The 19771-nt window shown below is 48.9% G+C and overlaps 2 protein-coding genes across 9 annotated transcripts in view; both read right to left on the reverse strand.

Annotated features, from left to right (window-relative positions):
* TMOD1 (tropomodulin 1) overlaps positions 1–12764 on the reverse strand; it is a 29131-nt gene extending 16367 nt beyond the window's left edge. For both annotated transcript variants that reach the window (XM_075136460.1, XM_075136461.1), the window contains exons 1-2: positions 12631–12764; positions 1268–1434 (exon numbers count right to left, since the gene is read on the reverse strand). In XM_075136460.1, coding sequence (XP_074992561.1) covers positions 1268–1387 — 120 coding nt within the window. In that variant the 5' untranslated portion in view covers positions 1388–1434; positions 12631–12764. The remainder of the gene's footprint in view (positions 1–1267; positions 1435–12630) is intronic.
* A 5561-nt stretch (positions 12765–18325) lies between these two features.
* The window catches only part of TDRD7 (tudor domain containing 7), a 45292-nt gene continuing 43846 nt past the window's right edge, over positions 18326–19771 (reverse strand). For all 7 annotated transcript variants that reach the window (XM_075137514.1, XM_075137510.1, XM_075137512.1 and 4 more), the window contains one exon: positions 18326–18820. In XM_075137514.1, the coding sequence (XP_074993615.1) occupies positions 18600–18820 (221 nt within the window). In that variant the 3' untranslated portion in view covers positions 18326–18599. The remainder of the gene's footprint in view (positions 18821–19771) is intronic.

Below are 19771 nucleotides of genomic sequence, written 5' to 3' on the forward strand. Positions count from 1 at the left end.
CTGCTTATATTTAAATATAGAACAGCCTTAATGCAGTAAGTAAGACTATTCCCAGATTTGACACTAAGCATGTTCTTTAAAGCTTTGCTGGATAGAAGTCAACATTTACTTTTTAAGACATTCAAGGTGATTTTGAACAACACGCTGATTTTCCATGCTTGCCTAATAAAAGTAATCATTATAATTTAAATCTGTATCAGTGAAAAGCCTGGGAAGGAAAATGATAATAGGAAGCAATTAGACTTGGGCAACCTTGGAGGGCAACAGAGGAGAACTGTGCTAATGCACAAGCAGGCAGACATAGGAAACAGCTTGCTTCTTCCGGCTTCACGTTGTAAGAGGTGACCACGCAACTTTCATGCTTTAACTCCTGTACTCACACTACAGCTGTACTGACAGATGTTCGCGATTATTTTACCTTTCTGCATCTTTCACAGAATGCTGCCTGACTCTGTGTCTTCTGAGGCAGCTGTAACCAGCCCATCTGCCCATACGCTTAATCCCAGGAGCTAGCCTGCCACCTCTTAATTCTTTTCCTGTGTTGCAATTAAAAATACTGATGATGCAATCTATGCTGCCCATCATTGCCCCCAGAAACACTAACTGCACGTTGCAAGAACAATTTCTCACTTGGCAGTGCCCAGCCTCATCATCTAACGTTGCCGTAACCCAGAGGCCTGCCAGTTGGCTCTCACATCCCCTGCTAGGGCCACAGGACAATGTTGCCTCCAAAAAGCTTTCATTGCTTGGAACCAGCAAGCCCAGTGTTTGGATATGCGCAGCTCCTACTGATGTTGGGAAGTTGCTGAAAAGCAATCGTCCCGTTTTGCAAAACTCTGGGATTTGAATTTCTGCCTAAATGTAGGAAAATACAGACCATTTCAAGTTTGCTATGGAAAAACCCCCAAACAACCCCCAAAACCCCAAAACATTCCCTCCAAGGTGGCCTGATCAGAAGCAGAGATCCAGTTTCCACAGGTTTACTGCCCTGCACCAGCACATTGCTGCTGCAAATCACAGTGCTCGTCACACCGGAGCGTGCACGCCAGGGCAAGGGCAGGCGAATATCACAGAAACAAAGTCCCACGTGTAGCTTGTGCTTGCGACGGCAAAACTGCTTCTGCTCATCTGCGGACAGTCTCTTCCATCCTTGCATTGAGTACAGGCTCTGCAAAGGATCTCACTTAAATACAGATTACTAATGCAGCCCATTCCCCCACAACTACTGAGATTACCACCTAGCAAATCTTGAGTAAAAATGACTTACATCAGGATCCAGCTCTTCCAGTTCATTCTCTAACTTCCTGAGCTCCTCCTCTGTCAGAGCTCCAAGGATCTTGTCTTCGTCCAGGTCTCGGTATTTTTCTAGCTCCTTTCTGTAAGACATCTTAGAGGAGTCTCTAAGTGAATCTCACTTTTATGCTGAAACAGGACCTGAAATGGAAACAAGAAGTGTAACACTGAATACATGAAACACAACACTGCAGCCCGGCTGGTCGGGAATGCTGAATACCACAGAGTTGCGGAAGATTTATGCTTAAAGCATGGCTGACTCCAAAGCCAGGTCAGATTGCTCAGGGCCTCCCTGTCCATATCCTACATGCAAGTACCGGCCCACGGTCAGGGGAGCGGCACAACTTCAGCAGCACATTGCCCCATCACGGACTTACAGGGCAGCACTGAGGAAGTACTTTGTACAGGACCCTGGCTAGAGATGTCTTTCTCCAAGCAACGCTAGATGTTAACGAAGTGTCCTAGGTGTTTATTGCCTCGAAGGACAATAAACCACAAATCATAAAGTCTGCAGCTCTCATGCCCTTACAAGCTCCCAGTAACACCTCCCTGCACATGGCACTCCAGATAACGTTGTCACCAGGTGGGAAAACAGATCTGTAGCATCACTGAGTACCTCTGAGCCCTGCAAACCTCCACGAGGCTACAGTGCGCGGCACTCCTGCCCATGTTTTAAAGCCACAAGGAGATCAGGAAGTATTATCCACTCGTGTTCAGGAGGCTGCCAGTTAAACGTGCTGTTTAGTGACCCACCTTCCCTGAGACAACACGTGTTTGCACTGCTGCAAGCTAAGCAGTTGACCTGAGTGTTACTGCACGTCTAAACCAACCCTTCAAGAAGAGAAGTGGGAGTAACGTACTAAATGACCTATCCGGATAATCCCTGCTGACCCAGGGGTTTGTCCCATGTCTCCTAATATAAAATACCATACACAATCACATACACGTAACTGAACCTCTGCCAGCTCTAAAAGACTGTAGTAGACCTTCTAGGAAGGTCAACTTGTTTAAAATATGCAGGTGGGTTAAAAACACACTCACTAAAACACACAAGAGTGTATCCAGCTCTGCTTTTTTGCTGAAAGTTTCCTTCTGTTCCATAGTACAGTCTGTATATTTACGATTTTTTGGCTCAATTTTGTGGAGAATATTGAACTCCAGATAATTTAAAGTGACTTTTCCTACAGTTTAAAAAAAGTTCTGCTATTCTCTCAAGTGACATTTACATTAAAATAACAGCAAGGCCTGTGCACTTTTCAAGAAGCCAAACATCTTTTGAGTTTCTATAAATGGTCTTTTTTCAGCTTCTGCAGAACGTCAGAGCCCTACCCCGAGTCACATCTCTCCAGCTTTGCTCATCCTCTCAGGGCAGATCATGCTCTTATGATCACTCTTCATTAGCGGAGAAGTCTCTTTATACAAATTACAACACAGCTGCTGCTCCAGATAGGAAAATTATCTTTAGCTTGGTCACAAAAGGGCACATTAACGCACACATGGCTCGACAGCAAGCCCTTAAATTTAGAGCCGTCATCTGGTCCGACATTCGGTTTCCCACTGGTGTGATGGCAATTCCTGCATCACTCGCATTCCTGCCACTCGCCACTTAGGAGGTGGATGCCAGGAGATGGTGCCTCCTTGATGGGAGGCACAGCCCCCCACAGCTGGGAGCTGAGAGGGCGCAAACCAGCTTTTCGTCAGGCTGTTTGCTCTGCGCGGCGAGAGTCAACCTGCAGGCACCAGGGTGGAGGGCAGCAGGAGGGTGAAGGGGGAAGCACGGGCTGTGGGGCTCGGTGGGTTTGGCTAAGCGAAGTGGTGGGGACCCCAGCAGTCCTGCGCTTTACCAATCCCCTGCGGCAGTCAATGCAAGGCACCTCGAGCCGCGAGACTGATGTGCAGCAGCCACGCAACCGTGCACCGGTCAGGCTAGAAGCCACATCCAGCAGCTCAGCCTCAGCAAGGCTGCCCTTCTGGTCGATGTAGAAAAAAGCAGGGCCTTTATCACAATTGCCCATGAACAAATGCTTGTTGTCACAGCAATTATTATTACTCTAATGAGGGAGATCCTAGAAAAGCAGCCTGGACCCAGATCTGGCTGTGCTGTGCCGCTGCGACCTTAGACTGAAGTGCAGGAACCATGACTAGTCTGTATTTCATACTCAATTTTTATTTTTGACTATTGTGCTGTGGAAGGAGCTGGAGCTAAGAGCAGGCAGGAAGGCAGAGGATAATCCACCCCAGGGTGCTAAATTCCCTGTAACAGCTTAACATACCCACACCTGCCATGCATGTGGCAATCTCCGTCTTGGCTACGTGGGGACGACTACGTGGGGAGGCAGCCACAGCCCCTTCCCAGCAATCAGGGTGGCCTGCAAGCGGCGGCTCGGCTGGGACCAGAGCGCAGCCGCCGCAGGGCTGACCTTGTCGCCTCCCGCCAGAAGGACGGAGACTGTCAGCACCGAGAGGCGAAAGGCGGGACAGACGTCAGATGTCAGCGCACACAGGCAACGCTTCTGGAAAGCGCTCCAGGTTTCAAAGCATCTTGCAGAGATATGAAGCCGGGACTGCATATAGCAAAAGCCTTGAGGGTTGAGGACAGGTGCAGAGCCTGCTGAAACACAGCTGAAATCCCTGCAGGGAGGATTTCGTTTGCTGTCTACCCCAAGCAGAGCTGCCGGGAGGGGACAGTGCCCTCACAGCCTTGCTGGCGCAGCCGGACAGCACCGACCGTGCCCGCGGCGGCAGGACATTTTGTACCGCTCCCCGGACCACCGGACAAGCTGTGCGAGTGTAGCGTTGCCTCCTCCGGCACAGCCTCCAGGACCAGTACGTTCACTGGCTGTCCCTCAGCTCCACATCCCAGGCCTCTTCTACCCTATCTTGCTAATGAGTGCTGGGAGAAAAAGCAAATAGTCCATCTGCTGCAAACGGCAGGAGGGCTTTGTACTCTTACCTTAGGCAGGTAAATTCTGCCTAAGCATAATTGTTTTCATTTATACAACGTGCTGAAACACCCACCTCCACAAACAGCTCTCCCTGACCTGTGCTAGGGTTCAAGCATGGCTTAACACAGGTCCCCCACACACCTGCGCGCCAAAAAAATAACAAGATCCTCCAACACAACTGCAATATTATATTCAAATTTTAAATCCACACACCTCTGGACATTCAGGAAAGAGTTAACCCTAATTCACCATAAATCAAATCATAGAATCATAGAATCATAGAATCATACAGGTTGGAAAAGACCTCTAAGATCATCGTGTCCAACCGTCAACCCAACACCACCATGCCCACTACACCATGTCCCTAAGGGCCTCATCTACACGTCTTTTAAGTACTTCCAGGGATGGTGTCTCCACCACTTCCCTGGGCAGCCTGTTCCAAGGCCTGACCACTCTTTCAGTAAAGAAATTTTTCCTAATGTCCAAACTAAACCTCCCTTGGTGCAACTTGAGGCCATTTCCTCTCGTCCTATCGCTAGTTACTTGGCAGAAGAGACCAACACCCACCTCGCTACAACCTCCTTTCAGGTAGTTGTAGAGTGCGATGAGGTCTCCCCTCAGCCTCCTCTTCTCCAGACTAAACAGTCCCAGTTCCCTCAGCCGCTCCTCATCAGACTTGTGCTCCAGACCCTTCACCAGCTTCGTTGCCCTCCTCTGGACACGCTCCAGCACCTCCATGTCCTTCTTGTGGTGAGGGGCCCAAAACTGAACACAGGATTCGAGGTGCGGCCTCACCAGTGTCGAGTACAGGGGCACGATCACCTCCCTGCTCCTGCTGGCCACACTATTTCTGATACAGGCCAGGATGCCGTTGGCCTTCTTGGCCACCTGGGCACACTGCCGGCTCATGTTCAGCCGGCTGTCAACCAGCACCCCAGGTCCTTGTCCTCCGGGCAGCTTTCCAGCCACTCTTCCCCAAGCCTGTAGCGTTGCCTGGGGTTGTTGTGGCCGAAGTGCAGGACCCGGCACTTGGCCTTGTTGAACCTCATACAGTTGGCCTCGGCCCATCGATCCAGCCTGTCCAGGTCCCTCTGCAGAGCCTTCCTACCCAATTTCAGCGTTTTGTGGCAGGCTGCAGCATGCAGCGGTCACTTCCACAGCCGCAGGGACGGCAGCACGCGGGAGGGTTTGGTGCATCCCGAGTCACCAGCCACACCAAACTGCCAGCAAAAGGCAGAGGCTGATGAAAGCCATGGCTGAAGAAATACACATTCCCCTGAAACAATTCTCAAATCTACTGGGAAAGTTTTTCAGTGCTTTGAAATAAGAAAGCAGACCAAGGGCTTGGTTTCTGAGATAAGGACATGGCCAACAAGCATCACCAGCATAGATATCGATGATTCCTGGAAAAACTGCCAAGTTTGAAGGCAGAAGGCTATTCAGGACAAAAGCTGTTTTTAAGCAGCACCGGAAGCGGGAGTTAACCTCATGAGGGATAGCCTGGCTCGAGAACAGTTCTTATTTGACTCATGCAGGGGTTTGATTTATGAGATTTTTTCATAGCTTAAGTATAAACCTGAGTCAAAGTTCAGAGCTATTATTTTTATAGTATAAAAATAATAAGTCAATGTCAACCAACCCCTCTGTAGTTGCTACAATTTCTTTTTTCTTTTCTTTGACTTTTAGCGCAACTTTAAAGACAAACGTCAGGGCTTTTTTTGAGAAACTATACGTAGCTCAAGTGTCCATTTCCTATAAACTCAAGAGAAGTTAAGCACTTTTTGTGCATACACTTAGACCTCAGTGAATCACCCAGGTGTAAATCCAAGATGCGTGCTGTGCAGATGAGAGGAGCAAATCAGCTCCTGTTGGTTTTCTAAATGAAGACTGCATTTTTATGCTTCTCAGTCCTCCGATAAACCTTAAAGCCATTAGCTAACTCTAATGAAATCTCATACAGGACTCAAACCCTAATTCCTTGTCAAGCTGCACATGCGTGCAAAGGGTCCGTCAGCACAGGTGTAACATGGAGCAAGCTTAGGCATCTCCTTCGGCTGACAGCCAGGGAATGAAGGAGAGGGCTGGGGTATTTGCAGGAGGTCTAGACAAAGGGAGAGCACCAGATGCACTTGGAGAAGGGGGAGCCGTTACACATGGTAGAGCTGGGGCAGACATGATGGGGATGTAGGGATGAAGGACATCTATCCACCAAAAAGTGAGTCTCTGCTGGTCCTGCAGCTCATGGGACAGCTTGCGAACTCTGGGCTTGCATGCCAGCATACCTGGGTGCTGGTGTGCAAGAGCCTGACTCCACAGCCGCCCTGCTGTTTGAGTCACCGAGCACCCCAACATCACCGGTTCCCAGGAGTTTCAAGAAGGGACCAAAAATTAGGGCCAGATCCAGTAACAGCAGAGGGAAAGATGCACATCAGCTCCTTCTGAGACCACATCTGAAAACGTGAGTCTGTGAATTTTGCAAAACCCAGCAGCAAAGTAGAGCAGAGCACGGGAGGGGCTGGATCTGTCCCCAGTGTCATCACACAGCCTTACCCATCCAAAGTCTTGACTGCTGGATGCCGCCTGTCACTAGTTACCCTGGTCACCAGAGAGTCAAGTGCAGGTGTGCTGGAACAGGAATGCTCTCCTCCCAGCGCACAGGTACAAATGTCACACCTGGAGCCAGCGGTCCCTTCTCTGGCAGGCACCACGAGAGCCCAGCAGTGGTCTTGCAGGGGACCACGTGCCCCGCACCTGTGGTGCAGGCAGTGAGATGTTTGCCCCATTTCAAGTGAACATACTTCGTTCTCGCTAAATGTCAAAACTTTGGCTTGGAGAAATGAAAGGCAGATAAATATCTAAAGCCAGTCCTTTTAAGGGAATGGTCTCCTGCACGTTTTTTGGCTAATCTCATTTTCTCAGCTAGAGAGGAAAGCACCTTTTTAACAAGCCATAAACGCAGACCCAGTCTACAGTGTCATGCGCTGTTGGTCTCCTAGGGCTCTACATCACCACCTTGAATGTACAAGATGTTGAAACAATTTGTTAAAGCTACAAGAGACTTCTTATAGACTGTGCACTGGACTTGCAGTCCAAGCTGCACGAGAAAGCATCTAGCCAGGAGGTCCACAGAGGTGGGTATCTCCCTCTGCTTAGCACCGCTGAGGCTATAGCTGGATGCTGCGTCCAGTCTGATGTCCCCCAGTAGAAGACAAGTCTTGAGAAGCTGAAGACTCCAGTGCAGGGCCATCAGGATGGGCAGGAGGCTGGGACACAGAAGAGAGGAGAAGCAGAGGGAACTGGACTTCTTCAGCCTGCAGAGTGGAAGGCTGCCGCGGGATCTAATTGCAGTCAGTCACCCGCTGCCTAAAGTGATTTTAGAGAAAGGATTTCTAGAGAAGACAGAACCAGGCTTTTCTCAGAGGTGCACAGGGGAAGGGCAAGGGGCAATGGGAACAAGTTGCGGCAAGGGAAATTCTAACTGGACATCAGGGGAAAACTCTTTGCCACAAGAGTGGTGCAGCCCTTGGACAGGGACCGGAGGGGTGATGGGACCTCTATCCTTGGATATTCGATGCTCAACTGGACAAGGCCCTGTGCAACCTGATCTAGCTCTGGGGCTAGGCCTGCTCAGAGGAGGACACAGGATTGGGAACTTCCAGAGGTCCCTTCCTATCTAAACTTTCTGTGACTTGGTCTCAGAAGAATGTGCACGTCTGTCCAACTGTCCAGGTTCCTCCACTGAATGCCAAGAGGTTACACAGGATGGGAACTGGGCTCCAAGCTGATCCCCTGCATTTCACAAAAATTTATTTTTTCTGTACTCAATTTATCCAGCTGAAGCAAAGTCCTCACTGCTGTGATCCAAGTTTGAATTCTGATTCTGGTTCCACACAAGGGAGTTTAGCTGCCTTCCCCTGAAACAAACTGTTCAAACCACCATGAGCTCAGACATGGTTGAAGGTCACGTTTGCTAAGTCCCTTGCTTCTGCAGCATAAAAGTGAGTCACTCAGCATCCAGGAGACCATCATACTATCTTGCTTTACAGCTTTCTCACACTGAGAAGCCCTTGTGCAGCTTGCAGAGTAGCCAAGCATCATCTTGAATGATCCTCAATAAAATAGAGCATACACGGTAGTTGATGTCCCCAGCAAGCAGCGCCCATCACACCTATCTTCATCCCTCAGCCTTTCCACAGCAGAGCTGGGCAGTGCCAGCACATTCACGCCCTGGATGAGAAGAGTGGACGGAGAAAAGACAGGGGATGCTCCGGACAGTGAGAAGCTCTGTCATGTCAGATGTAGAAAGCAGAGGTCAGCACACACCCTCACCGCTCTGAGGCAAGCCAGCCACCAACTAGAAAGACTGAGCGTCTCTCAGCCTTCATGCAAGAGGCTCATGCCTAATGAAATCCAATGGGGAAACTGCTGCCCCTTCAGGAAACTCAGACTTCTCCAAGGAAGATCTGGATTTCCTCTGGTTTGATAAAAACCTCACAACCAGCAGCCGTTAACCTAAGACACACTGAAATTCGGATTTGAAAAGAAACATCTGGAGGGAGGCGTTTTGGATCTATCAAAGCACACCGTGAGTTCTGCCTCTCTAAATGACATGCCGGCCACGCAAAACCCGTAATGCTATCTGGAGTTACCGTCACTACCTAGAACCCTATATCAATGACGTCCAATATGCCCTAAACAACACTTACTGATGCTGCTGCTTCATTCCCATGGGGATCCTCATGCCAGAGCTGACATTCTCATCCTTGCACTTGACAGCTCTACAGCAAACGCCTTGTTGTCTGAGGTCATGCATGCATGACTAGGGATGCATGCATGCACCTCCCCGTGCTCGACCAAAGTGACCACTCCCTTCATCCACTGGTGTTGAGGGAAATCTTAACGCTGGTTGCACTCTCCTGGACCTTCCTCCCTCCTTGTGTGCCAGGAGGTGCAGCTCAGCCAGTTCCTAACCCAATCCTCAGAAACTGCCTGTATCTCCTGGCCCTCCTCTCCTCAACGCTTCTGCAGCCTGCAAGCCACACAACTCAATACTGGCTCTTACCAAGTGGTCTTTCTTACCAGGGCCATCCAGCAAATAGCCTGGATGTTTGGCGACCAGGGGTCAAACTCTGCCAAAGCCCAAATACAAATCATCCCAGCTGTATCTCCTCTTTGCATATTTTTAAGGCACACACTTGTAAACACAGTTATGTGTTCTCCTATTTGGGGCGAGGTTCTCTCACGTACCTGGCATGTACTTAACTGCTTAATTACTAATCCCTATGAAAAGCGCGTGGGCACACTTGAGTCATTAGTGACACCGTGCACTCAGTTCCTGCTCTGTAACTTGAACCCTTCCACTTGGAAACTCCACAGCCAGCGCAATCTCCTCTAAAAAGGGATCCTGGGCTTCTTGCCTGAACTTCTATTAGTCCTCAGACGGACTCCTCAGACTGCGCTTCTCTGGCACATTCTAGTTGCTGGGAGCAGCTGAACCTGACAGATGCCATGTGAACTCAGGGGCAGAAAGGCTCCTGTCTTGCACTGAGCAGTGTCTCGGACCCTTCGACAGGCGGTGGCGATGTCCTGTAAAACAGAGGCCCTGCCAGACTGCCCGGAGCAAAGCACAGCGAGCTGTTAGTAAGACACTTAGGTCTGCATGTTCCTGATCCCACCCCACTGCTAGTGCAGCCAAAGCAGAGGAAGTGAAAGTGAAATGCTCCATCAAGGTGCAGCTAATAAGCCCTAAATAGGTTGATACTTACAAACACCAGAGCAAAATGAGTACTGTTCCAGCAGCAATGAGCACGTGGTGTATGCTGTGCACCAAATCTGAATGAGACACTTAACAGAGGCGGGATCCTCACAAGGCCTGAAGAAACAAAGATACCACCTGCAACTGGGAGAGCTACTAAACCGCACAGTGCTGGGACAAGGCAGAGCTCTGGGGAAGCATCGCTGCAGCCTTGTTTCCATGCTTCTCCCAGGGCGTCTGCCACTTGTTGCTGCCAGCCAACAGAGTATCCTGGGCTGGACAGACTTTGGTCTGACCAATAGCCTCTGATATGTGTTCATCTCATTCACCATGAACAAGTAGGAAGAACTCCCTCCCAGGAGGGTGATGCAGCTCTGAGACAGGGCACCAAGGAGGTGGGGGTCTCCATCTTTGGGCGTTTCTAGACGTAGGCCATATGAAGCCACAACCTCCCTGGCTGAGGAGCGATCTGCTGTGAGCCGGACTAGAGAACCACAGAGCCACTGGCAGTGATGGGGTCCTGTGACCAAAAAACATGTGGCCATTTAGCAACACGGAGCCATGGAACACAATTTTTATCTCCTGTTTCTTCCAAGAATCTGGTAATTTTACAAAGTGAAACGTTTTGACGTGTTTTACAAAGTGAACACGTCCCTGCCTGGAATAGAGAAGTGAAGACAGAGTCTTCCTACCTCATGATTTGCAAATGGCTGACAACTACAAGAGGAAAAAACCAGAAAGCAGATCCCAGCCTCCTTCCCTTGAGCTGCGCTGGGCTTTCACAAAAACTCCACATGCCTGGAAAACAGTGAAGCAGCAAACAGAAAAGTAAAACAATACATCTGCAAACATTACATTCAGTAGCACATCGCTCTGGGGGATGGAGTTACACATCTAGCAACAGGGGACAGACGCTTCTTACAAAAGGATCATTCAGGATCTCTTGAGAAGATAAATCAAACTGTCCTTTGGGTGAATGAAAGTAAAACACAGGCAAAGGAAATCAGTAATGAGATAGACGAGGCTGTCTCCACATCTGTTTGACTTTCCCAAATACACCACACGGGAGAGGAGGCAGCAACATGTTCCCAATATTATGCAAAAATATATTATCTGGAGAAAAGCCAGCAGACCATCACAGCTGAGAAATGTGTGGAGAAAAGAACAAGACGAGTCAGGCTGGAAAACAAAGCAATGCTGGGGGGGTGGGAAAGCCCTGACAGGAGGAAAACAGAGACCTTGAAATGAGCAGCAGTGAGCATACAATGCAGCGTGGTTGTTGGAATACCCAAATGCATGTACATTAGGGCAACATGTACTGAGGCCGTCAACAGACAACAGTGCAGACTTTTCTACACCACTGCAAAAGGCATTCAGCTCTGGGCACCACGGTGCCAGCAAGACAGTGCTTGGCTTTAATGTTGTAGCCCAGCTCTTCCTTCCACGAAGACAAAAGATGAAGGGGTCACTACCATAACCTGAAGTAGGGCTTGCATGCTCAAAAGCTTGTCCAGTATTTGCTCTATCAGTTAGTCTGAGAGAAGGTGCCACCTCTTGGCACAAACCTTGTCTCTTTGATGAGAAATGAGGAATCTATTCTTCACTCCCGTGTGAGCTAGCGGGTCACGCATGAGGAAGTGATTCTATACACACTTAAAAACAACCTCAGCCACCTTTCTGGTGGAGCACCTTTCTGGCTCAAGGCCCAATACCCAAGGAAAGATGTAAAGCAACTAGAGAGAGGACCTCTGCCTAGGGGTAGGGCAGCCGGTCCAGAATGGGGGTGGTGGGCAACAGGCTCTGCCCAGCAAACCATCCAGGACCATTTCAAAAGCAGAAGCAGATAGATGAGCACATCAGGATGGCACGTGAGTGGGGGCAGAAGCCGCGTCCAGCTGAGCGGAGGAAAGTTATCTTTGAGACAGGCAGCGCCTTTCAAGCAAGGCAGTGCCTGATTCAAGGCGGACAAAGGATGGCCATGGAAAATACACCACAAGGACTCAAGGAATCCTTCACCCCGCTAATTTCTACTTTTCCCGTACAAAAGCAGCGCAGCTTTCTATTGGTCCACCCCCTGGAGAACCATTTCCTAGCAGAGCTCCCAGGGTTACAAACGCAACAGCAGTAAGGAAGACCTACCAGCGCCCTCCGCAACCCGCGCAGCGCGGCGCAGGGCCCTCTCCCCCCGCCCGCACCTCCCGGCGCTGCCCCACGCTCCCCGCCGGGCCGGGAGCGCCCGCCGCGCTCCGCCCGGACACGCGTAAGCGCCGCCGGCTGCCAGCCCAGCGCCTCTCCCGCGGGCTCCCGGCTGCCTGCCGCGGGGCACAGCCGCCTCGGAGCCCGGGGACACCGGCTGCCGCAGCACCCGCCGGCGGCTCCGCGCAACCCGGCGCAGCGCTCCGACCCTTCGGGCACGGCCTCCCGGCAGGCAGGCAGGCAGGCAGGCAGGCAGGCAGGCAGGCAGGCAGGCAGGCAGGCAGGGCGCCCCAGCACCCAGCCAGGCACCCCTGCGCGCTGCCGGGCGCAGGCAGCGCGGAGGCGGCCGCTATTTATGTCGAGCCGGTGCCGCCCGGTGCCGGCCAAATACTCTGCCCAGATAAGGGCCGGGCCGGGCCCGTCACCCCGCCATCCGCTTACCGCAGCCGTGAGCCGAGCCGAGCCGAGCCGTGCCGAGCCGAGCCGTGCCGAGCCCGGGCGGCGCGTCCTGCCCGCGCCGGCTCCGCCGCTGCGGGGGGCGGGGGTCCGGCCTCGGCCCCGGCCCTGGCGTCCCCGGCCCGGCCGTCACTCAGTGGGGGCCGGCCCCGTCGCCCCTCCCGGCCGGGAACAGCTGCGCCCGCCTCGGCCCCCGCCCCGGGTCCCAGGTTTGGTCCGTCCTTGCCCTCCGGCCGCAGCCGGGAGGGCAAACTTGCACGGTGGGCGCTGCGGACGATGGCAGGGCTGCGCGGGCGGCAGCAACGCAAAAATTTGGTTCCAAAGCTTTCCTGCTTTTAACGATTTAGGCACGCTGGAGCCTGCCTTTTGTCCCGTGGCAACTTCCTTCAGAGTGCTGAGCAAGGCGCCTCGGCAAACCACCTTTTGGAAAGCCCCACCAGAAGTGCACCCCTCCGTTCACGGGGACCCAGGCCACTGCGAAGCACCCCAGGCTGCGGCTGGAAAAACTGCTTCCCCGGGAGGGGTGGTGCAGCCCTGGGACAGGAGGAGCAGGGGGTCTCAAGGCTCAGCCAGACCAAGTCACGGTCACCCTGGTGTCTGGCTGGGCATGGCCTCCGCTACCAGTGCTGCTGGGGCCCTGCGGCTGCAAGCGCGGGCACTTCATAAAAGCTGCTTCCCCACAAATGCTATCTCTATCAATGGGCACCTACTAACTCCATGTCTTATTTTACTCCCTGTCAATTTGCCCCGTACATCCGGTGACAGCCACCTCCTAGAGCAGCTCCAAGTCTGCCATCAGCCCAGAGAGCTGCCTTCCAACCTCCTGGTGTCAACAGTTTTAATAACGTTGCTGCCAAATCTCCTTTCCCCTGTCTCACCCCTGAGTCACCATAAAGCCCCATGGATTTGCCGTATAATCTTTTTTAACAATCTCCCACAAAGTATCAGCCCCAAGCTCCTCCTTATCTCTGCTGTCCGGTCTCCACCAGCAGCCACAAGCCAAGAGTGGAGAAGGCCCCAGGTGTATCAGAGGAGGGCAGTCCATCTGAACATGTCTCCAGCCCCACACTTCACAGGCCTAGTGGTGCCCTTCATCTGAAAATGCCCCCAGTCTCCATGAGATGGTACCTGGCTTTTGTTTCAGAGCTTGTCATACAGCTGAGCCGGCTGGCGCTGAGGTTCTGTGTCCCATGGCATTTGGAGAAAAATCTGCAGTTAGCCCTGGAAATACTGCTCACGGCTAGGCCAAATGAAGGATACAAATGGGGACCCTGCCAAGCACTGGATTCCGTGCATGCCTTGTAGAGGTGAGCAGGATTATGGCCCAAGTCACTGGCATCATCCCAGCTGCTGGCAGGAAGTGAAAAGGGCATTTAGAACCACCCAATTCACCCACTGACTGGCCCAAATGCCTGAATTATTTTGGGCTGAAGAAGCCTGATGGGCACCAGATCAGACAAACCTAGACCCCAGTATCTGTGCTACCTGCTTACCAACTGTCTTTCTCCAGAGCGTGCAAGCTGCTCAGGAAGGGATCCACTGGCACCACCAAGCTTCCCTACAAGTCCACGTTGGCTTTGCACTCTGAGATATAGATGAGCCACGTAATTTTTATCCCATCCGACTGCTGTCAAATGTAGCTTTGTGGGAGCCAGAAGCTCGTCCAAGGTGGGTGCTACAGTCCCCTTAGAATGCACTCAGCCTGTCTCCATCAGGCAAGACATTAACCCAGCTTCTCAGCACGTTTGTTTTCAGTGTAAGTATCAGTGATGTTTCTTTTTTAGCTGTTTACCATGACACACTACAGTAATGAATGCTGTAAGTAAAGCACCTTGCAGCACTGTTCACAAGACACCAAGCATTGCCAACTCCAACTACCCCTAAGCCCCTCTTCAAAACAGCTCTCAAGGTAATGGCTCAGCACGCTTGAAGCACGTCTGCTCAGGTCACAAGCTCCTCTTGCCCTAGCCAACTTCTAACCTCACACAGCAGGACAATTCTCCTGTTCAAGACTTCCAGTCTGAAAATACCAGCAATGAACAGAAGAACACAAAAGGAAGCTTTCAGGCATTACGAAGGTTTAAAGTGAGGGGTTTTTTCATTGCGTGATTCTTCTTCACTTTTCTTGTCTAACACAATCAGCACATGAGAATCTAGGCTCTCAAAGGTTTTCCTGATGTGCAGCAACTGTGAGAACAAAGGATGAGTGTAGTGAAAACACGGACAAAAGAGCTTTGCAACAGAAGTCTCCCTGAATGGGGACAAGAGTAGTCCAGGAGTCGAAACCTTGGAGATAGGTTGCCATTTTGGGATGGCAAAGAGGGTTCTCACGTTTCTCTGATGAAACAGAGTTCCTCAAAATAACCTGGGGTGAACACAGTGGGAGATGAAAACCGGCAAACTTAAACTTTGTAAACTTAACAAAATACAGTTGAGATGGAATAAACAGAAAAGAGGTGGTTTGAAAGTGCTCATTGTTCATAGCCTTGGGAAAGTAAGAGATCTGCTTTGTTTTTTTTCATTATTACAGTGTCATCTGTTTTCCCTAGGTAATGAATGCTCATTTTCCAGTTTATGAAACTCACAATGATCCACAAAACACATCTAACAATGTTGCATTCCCTTTTTCTGGCTGGAAAGTTATCTTGGATGGGGTCGCAAGAATTACACACTCCATCTCCACATCCCAAGGGAGGATCAGCTGGGCTTCTGCAGATATATCCTACCTGGTTTTGGCATTTATAATGAAACCGTAGTTCCAGTGAATTTCCAGGCTTTGCCCCTCTCTTTAGAAAGATTGCCTAACACCTAACCTAAACTTACCTTTCTGCAATTCAAGCTCTTACGTGTCCTATATTTTCCCTACATACAAAACCAGATTCTTTATCAGTGAAAACTTTTGAAAGTGTTCCCCTCCTTAGCCTTCTCCTATCCAGACTAACTACAAATCTATTTAAGCCAGGTTTTCCAGGCTTTCATTGTTCTTGCTTTTGTCTGGATTCTCTGTAATTCATCCACATCTTTCTTGTAGGACAGCGCTCAGAACCGCATGCAGGATTCCTATGGAGGCCTTTCTAATAGCCGTCAGAATGGAAAGATCACGTGGAACAGTAACTCCACCACCTGCTCGATTCAGACACATGCCGTGGAAGCACCCCTGGTGAGGTGTCACGCATTCATGAAAGCAGATCAAGCATTCACAACAAACCCCAAACACAGACTGCTGAAAAACTGAGCATTCTGTGTGAATTAGCAACTTACTTACACAGAGCAGGCAGGTCTAATGCCTCCTAGGGACAGCAGACTTAACTGCGAACTACAAATTACGCTAACTACTTCATGGATCAGGAACTTCAACAAACTCAAAGAGTTCAAGATGGCATACAGCCAACACCTGCATGTTTTTCAAAGCCAGAGCACAAAATGTACTCAAATAGCACCAGCAGGTAGTTAGCAAATGTATCAGAGAATCTTACACGCTGGTCAGTGGGATAAAAAAGTGACACTAAAACCAGGTGTAAAATCATAGCTCTGCAACTGAAATCGCAGACAGCATAAGAAGACTAAGGTAAGTAACTAACAGCAGAGTACCTGTAGCATAATGGACTAGTAACGGAGCTACTTAAGACAGGGGTGGTACTGCATAGCGGGTATGAAGATGGGGAGACATCTCAATGCAGCCTCTGGATACAGCGTATGACCTGAACACAGCATTGTGTTAACAATGTTGGGTTGTGTGTATGCTCAATGCATGCATAAAATAACTCACCACACGGAGGGTGGTGCTGGTGGGTTTGCTGATCAGTTAGACTGTTTTACCAACATACAAAGCAGCCTATGTGAACTCAGCACTGAGCTGTGCAAATGCATGAGGCTGTATGAGAATTGTCCTTGCTTCTGATCTGGGCTTTTTAGACTCTGGAGCATCCACCGACAATGAAGGAGCGGGTGAGGCATACTCCAGAAGGGGCAGAAAACAAGCTCAAAAAGCATCTTGAGTCTCTTGAACATCTGCCAGGCTCTTTCCCCTAATACTACAAGTGTAGAGTCCCAAAGCCTGCTCCATGAGTTCACAGGTGCAAATCAACTACCGGCCAACAGCAGATCCCCAAGCCTCAAAGGATGCAAACACAGCATGGGCATTTCTCACACAACCAGACAAACTTCAAAACAGTTTCAGCAAAATGCTGAACGCCCTACGCCATTACAATTATCAACTAACAAGCCATCCAACTTTGCAAGATTGCAGATGAAGGTGGCATATGCTCTTAGACACATAGGAAAACTCTCACTCTCTTCAGGAGTTCAGGGAAGGGCTTCTCTCATCCTAATGACCTGCACCAGTCAGATTTTCAGGCTCAGAAGCAGTCCTACACAGAAGGAAACTTCTGCATGGAAGCTTATCCTACAGCAGTTCATCATCACATTGATTCCTTCACCTGCATTCTTCACCTTCTCTGCAGTGGCAGCTGAGGAAGGAGAAATTGATTAATATGGAAAAATATTAGTATCTCAGGCATTAATGTAACTTCTCTCGCAACAAGCACACGTAAGAGTCTCTCCTCAGCATACTTAAATATGGACAGGACCATGTTAACTAGCAATTTACATTAGATTAGCACTTTCTTCGTTTATCACTGCCCACTCTATTCATAAGGGCTTTGCTATATCCTATGTACAGTCCAGCCAGAGGGAGACTCACCAGACTTCCAAGAGGACTCCTTTCTGTTTAGCCCAGACCTTCTCTAGAACTACACAAGAATTAGACGAAGAGGATGCAAATGTAAGTCTTACATGCTTAAACAGCTTGTTTACTCAGAATATTTTCATGCATTTTCTTTCTCCATCCTAATGTTACATATGCACTGCATCTTTCAAGTCATGGTTCCCTTCCTGTCCAGTCTCCTTCACCCACGCAGGCAGCATGCTGGCAGAATTTCTTAGCTCAGCTCGTGTATTACTGGAAAGATTATATAGCCATGCACAGCAGAAAAATCCCTTCTGCTGGCATTCACTGTGTAAAGCTTTAATACTGTGTTTAACAATCTTAAGGGACTACGGCAAGCAAACTCAAATCTAGGCAGCAGACTATGAAATATAATCATGTCTAACCTCCTCTAAATATTTCTAAGGCCAAAAATAAAGTAGGCTCTAAAGTAGGCCAAAAATACTGTGTTCAGAGAGGTTTAAGCACTGATGCATGTGCTTATAGGACATTGCTTGCTCCTGTCTCCAGGGAGCCGCAGTCCTTGAAAGTTTCTCAGAAGCATACATGAAAACGAGCTATCAAAAAAGATTGAAAGGAATGCCTTGAACTCAGCAACTGGTCAGGGCAGTGGGATGAGGAGGGGAGGGGAGAATTCAGAAAAGAGGTATTGTTGCTAAAGAACAGCAAGCAGACTAGTACGCACACGAAGTCTTACCCTTCTGTGAAAGTTAAGCCCCACAATGCAGTCTCCCACACAAGGCATTTTCAACTCTTATGAAGTTAAGGAAGCGGGAAAAACCCACCAATAATGCATGTCTCTGACACTAAATTCAGAAGTATTGAGGACTGCTTCCATGTTTTCCAAGTAATAAAAATGCTAGTTAAAGAAAAAGGGAGGAGTACCCAGTAATGGCTTTGAGTAATAGCTATGAGACAAAAAGTCCCCCAAAATTAGGGAAATATCAGAAGAACAAAAGTTAACATTGTTTTATTGATAAATAACTTTTTTAATATTTTCACTCAAACATTCTAGCATTACAATGGTAAACAAAGTGCAAATTTTCAGAAAGTCAACTGAAGTCAACAGAACCCAAACTTGTTAAACAAACCCTTTTCACAGAACACAGTTTTTTCAATTTTATCCCCTTCATGTCTTCAAGGCCATGTAGTAGTTATATTTCTCTTCAAAGCCTGTTATTTATTTTATTGCTAAAGAATCTGAGCTGCTACATTTCAGAAGTGGTGATTAATCATCCTTTGAAAATTCCACAAGACTTTGAGACACAAAATCATGAATCCATATATCAGTATCTGGAAGAGATGTGTCCACGAGAAAAGTCACTATTTTTCGATCCCAAGAGTTAGTGCTTTCATTAACTGCCTGTATCTGTGCCACCAGGGGTTTCTTCTCAACAAGATTCCGAAACACTATTGATGCCTCTTCTGACCACTGCTGGCTTTTTACTCCTAGGAAAAATGTGAAGCAAAACAGAAGGTCATTTATAGACTAGACCAATCTGAATGATTAAATTATAAAGAAGTGAGGGGAGTTTAAATAGTTGAGAAAACATGTTCAAGTGCTACTGAATGCAGCTTAACACTAGAAAAGAAACACAAGCTCACTCATCTCCCACACAAACAAGCTTAATTATTACAGAGACTAGGACATTTATTTTTTCGTGAAGGCTAAAGATATGGACAAGTTTGCAGAAGTTAAAGGCAAATGCACTGGCTCACTGAGTAATTCAAAGTATATCAGTTGCCATGCACGATCAAGGCATATTAGGAAACATGACAAAAAGGAAACTAAAGATCCTTTCAAAACAAACTATTTCTTTGCCTTCTGCCTGAGGTTCCTGAAATTATTTGTCCTGTTGGCCTTGCTTTAGATTAAGTTTTCTTCATCTCAAAGCAGCATCAGCTACTAAAACATCTGCCAAATCTTCAAGTCCCAAACTAGATCTGCAGAGAGCAGAAACGAAGAAAAATGCTGCCTGAATGCCTCACAACTGCTGCTATTTTTTTGAGAGCAGTATCCCACAAAGTCCAGTCTGCTCAGGGATGTAATGCTAGAACTCAAACAAGTTTTTGAATATGGCTGTAATCCACCAAGAAAGAAATGGCTCCTTCAGACTTGGAATTCAGTCTCCCCAGACGACCACTGGTGTACAGCATCTAGACACAAGGGGCTCAAATATCGTGCATGAATACCCAAACAACAACTTATGGATAAAAGAAGCAAAACAGCAAAGTGACAACACTTTGCTTTCACTATTAGCAGCAGCTTGTGAGGAGAGGACAACACAGGAACTCAGCTCCTTGCAGGTTATAGAAGGAATGAGAAGTCAACAGTTCATCAACTGTTAAGAAGGGGTAGTTAATGCTAGGAAAGGCTGGTGGGGAAGCAAATGGGATTTT

Source organism: Calonectris borealis, chromosome Z (genome assembly GCF_964195595.1).
Source record: "Calonectris borealis chromosome Z, bCalBor7.hap1.2, whole genome shotgun sequence".
Classification (NCBI taxonomy): domain Eukaryota; kingdom Metazoa; phylum Chordata; class Aves; order Procellariiformes; family Procellariidae; genus Calonectris; species Calonectris borealis.